The sequence below is a fragment of the Pteropus vampyrus genome, unplaced genomic scaffold (assembly GCF_000151845.1).
Source record: "Pteropus vampyrus isolate Shadow unplaced genomic scaffold, Pvam_2.0 Scaffold28, whole genome shotgun sequence".
Taxonomy (NCBI): domain Eukaryota; kingdom Metazoa; phylum Chordata; class Mammalia; order Chiroptera; family Pteropodidae; genus Pteropus; species Pteropus vampyrus.
Genome location: NW_011888809.1, coordinates 2,517,237 through 2,521,091, shown reverse-complemented (window position 1 = coordinate 2,521,091; position 3,855 = coordinate 2,517,237). Strand labels below are relative to the sequence as shown.

General features: G+C 30.4%; 1 protein-coding gene across 4 annotated transcripts in view; it reads right to left on the bottom strand.

Annotated features, from left to right (window-relative positions):
- The window catches only part of ATAD2B (ATPase family, AAA domain containing 2B), a 108,189-nt gene that overhangs the window by 65,625 nt on the left and 38,709 nt on the right, over positions 1-3,855 (bottom strand). For all 4 annotated transcript variants that reach the window (XM_011356583.2, XM_011356581.2, XM_011356582.2 and 1 more), the window contains exon 14: positions 824-983. In XM_011356583.2, the coding sequence (XP_011354885.1) occupies positions 824-983 (160 nt within the window). The remainder of the gene's footprint in view (positions 1-823; positions 984-3,855) is intronic.

Here is a 3,855-nt window from a genome sequence, read left to right as displayed (position 1 = left end):
CTGCATAGAAATCTAAAATCAAAGCCATAAAACAATGACGGGTGTGTATCTATATGTATTTATATATAGCATCTTCTCTGCTTTCTTTAGATTTATATAGGTATATGTTATAAATGTTATCATTAGGCTTATTTGATAATTAGGCTTATTTTATAGGCTTATCAAATTAAATTAGATGGAAGCCTTGCCAAATACAGTATCTTTTCTTCATTAGTCGTTCCCTCTCAAGTCAATGATTAAACTGGTCAAACCAAGACTACCAATAAAAATTTCAAGTAGGATTAGGAAAAAAGAACTTGGTATTTCATATAACACTTAACATATAAACTCAATGACTATATACTGTCCTGTTTTAATTACACATTCTTTTAAAAACTAAACTATAATAAATAACATGCTGCTTTTAATCAAATATGACGTTATGGTCATTTTTATGAAAATGCGCTCTTATTCATAAACCCACCAATACTCTACAAATGTTATTTTTATGGGAACAAAGCTATTTTGGCTAATAGATACATATAATCTGCCATACAATATAATTACAACAATCAGGAGAACTACAGAAAAGAGTAAGTAAGCATCTATAGTAACCTAATCAAAGGTTTTCCTCTTATCAAAAATCATAAATTTTGTGAAATTGTCACTTTCTAGAAAGACTAAATTACTCAATAATTACAAGATTGTTTTAAGAATTAACTAAGATATCCCACAAGCACAAAATTTTGAAAATGAGAATTCATAAAATACCACTCTCAAAGTATATATGTTTCATAATGGAATCACAAATAAATCTTAATGTACTGAAAACAGAAACTCTTACCTTTTGATCAGGCAGGTTAAAAAGGAATTCTCTGTCAAAACGACCAGGTCTCCTGAGTGCAGGATCTATAGAATCAAGTCTGTTTGTAGCACCAATAACAACAATTTCACCCCTATTGTCTAATCCATCCATGAGAGCAAGGAGGGTTGACACTATTGAGCTGTAACAAAATTTTCAGACAAAATTAAAAACTAAAAAAAGAAAAAATTATAAAAACTGCTGTTTATACTTTTTCCAGTCTTAAGTTAATCATAGCACGATGACATCTTAATGCAAGATTAAGTAATGTACAGAGATAATTTTCAAAAGTACACAAGTAACACATTCGTAGACACCTAAAATACAGCAGCAACAAAAAAGATAAAATGGACTTCATCAAAATTAACAGTTTTTCTACTTCAAAGGTGACAGCTCTATCGAGATAGTGAAAAGGCAACCTAAATAGGAGAAAATATTTGCAAATTATATATTTAATGAGAGTTTAGGGTCCAGAATATATAAAGAACAATTACAACTCAACAACAAAAAGAAAAATAACCGAATTTAAAAACAGCCAAAAGATTTAAATAGACATTTCTCCACAGAAAATATACAAAAGTAGTCATCAAGGATATACAAATCAAAACCACTTTAAACCCACTAGTATGATTATAATCAAAAAGAGAGATAATAATAGTATAGAAGAATGTGGAGAAATGAGAACACTTATACACTGTAAAATGTTGGGCCTCTTTGAAAAACAGTCTGATAATTCCTTCGACAATTAAACAAAGTGTTTCCACAGATCCAGCAATTCCATAGAATACTTGTACGCAAATGTTCATAGCTTTATTCATAATAGCCGAAAAGTAGAAGCAACTCAAATGTCCATCAACTGATGAATGGATAAATAAAATGTGGCATATCCTTACTGAAATACTATTTGTCAATAAAAATAAATGAAGTACTAACAGATGCTATAACATGGATCAACCTTGAAAAACATTGCAATTTTCATCTATTCTAATTGAAAGAAGCCACCCACACAACTCCACAAACTGTATGATTCCATTTATATGAAAAGTCTAGAATAGGCAAATCTATACAAACTCAAAGTATATTAGTGGTTGCCCAGGGTTTGAGGGCAATGAGGAAGAAATTGGAGAGTGATGGCTAACGGGTACAAAGTTTCTTTTAGGGGAGATGAAAATGTTCTATAATTGACTGTGGTAATGGTTACGCAACTCTGTAAATATACTGAAGGCCACTGAATCATACAGTTTAAACGAGTGAACTATTTATGTGAGTAGTATCTCAATAAAGCTGTTTTTAAAAAAGAAAAATACAACAGTCTGTTTTAAGAGAAAGAAATGTTGGGAGGGGAATTAATTTCTGACAATTTATATTATGTTTAGAGTTCCTACAGAATTACAGTTACATTACTGTTCTACTTTTTTAGACAATTTCTTTAGAATGTGCATATTTTAGAGTAGATTTTTAACCTATAACTTAAACATTACTGAATAAAAATGTTTCATTTATAACAAACCATAGTTCTAGTAACAATGGTTTTCCTACTGTTTTCCAACTGTTCTCACTTCTACCCCTTTACTCTTACTGCTAACACCTGCATGAAATAACTTCTCCAATATGCTCAATATATTAAAGAAATCATTCTTGCTCCTAAACTGTTCTACCTGTGTTCCCCAAATCTATAAATGGAACCAAAATGCCAGAGTCCCAGTATATATGCATAGGGAAGATTTGTGCTTATTCTTTTCTATTGAATAACAATTAATGACAAAAGTGCCTCACTCAATATATAAGGAGTGAGAAATAAGTATCCTTAAGCACAAGTTAACATTTAACATCAAACTTTTCCTTAGTATATTCCAATTACAGATGGGCATTATCAGCATTTTTAAGTGTTTTGTACAGTTATCGGAAGACAAAGTCTCAAACACGGCCAGAAACAGAATTACACCCTAGCTTAAACTCTACCAAAAGTTGACTTTATTTTAAAAATCTAAAATTACCAGCGACTGGATCAAAATCCTTTAGTAACCCCTATTATGTTTAAAATAAAGTCCAAATTATTTAATACTATATTTGAGCCCTACTTGCCTACTCTAACCTTTTCTCCTACATTATCTTCTAAAAGCATTTGTATTCTCTTTCAAATAAGAATCTAAAATCTAATTGTTATATGAATTTTTTTATATGACATGAAGAGAAATCCAGTTTTATTTTTTCACCAAACAGCCAATTTTCTCAGCATTATTTATTGAAAAGTCACCTTTTCCCACTAGCACTGCACTGCCTTTTATTATAAATCAAACATTCACATATATGTGGCTCTGGGCTGTTTCACTGGTCTATTTGTGAAGTTTTCCACCAATATCAAATTATCTTAACCCTAAGAAGCCTAATAATCCAGTATAGAGCAAGACCTCCCACCTTATTCTTCCACAGAAGTCTTCACTATTCTTAACCTTTGTATTTCCATATAAATTTCAGGATCATTTTATCAAGTTCTCCAAAAAAAGTTGTGATTTTGATCAGGATTACAGTGAATCTATTGATTAATAATAGAACAAGACAACTTAAAAATATTCAGTCTTCCTGCACTCGATTTTTATTGAGCTGCCTGCATGAACCTTCTTCTAAGTGTATCTTACTCTGCCTAGTTTACTTAATAAAATCGCTTCTGTTTGCAAAAAAAAAATTCTGGCTTCCAACTCATGAACATGGTCTTTCTCTCCATTTATTTAATCTTTCTTTGACATTTCTGAACCAAGTTTTATTATTTTCTTCAGAGACATAACAAGGAACTTTTCAAATTTATTCTTAGCAATGTCTTTTTAAGGAGATTGTAAATAGCAATTTTTCATTTTTACACAATTACCGGTATAAAGACAAAATTTTCTTATTGATTGGTTTAATCTTGCTATTTGCTCATTACTACATCTAAGAAGTTATCTAAACATTGCTTTAGAATTTCTACTTACAAAATTATGTCATCTACAAATGATAACAGAGGTGTTTATTCTTCT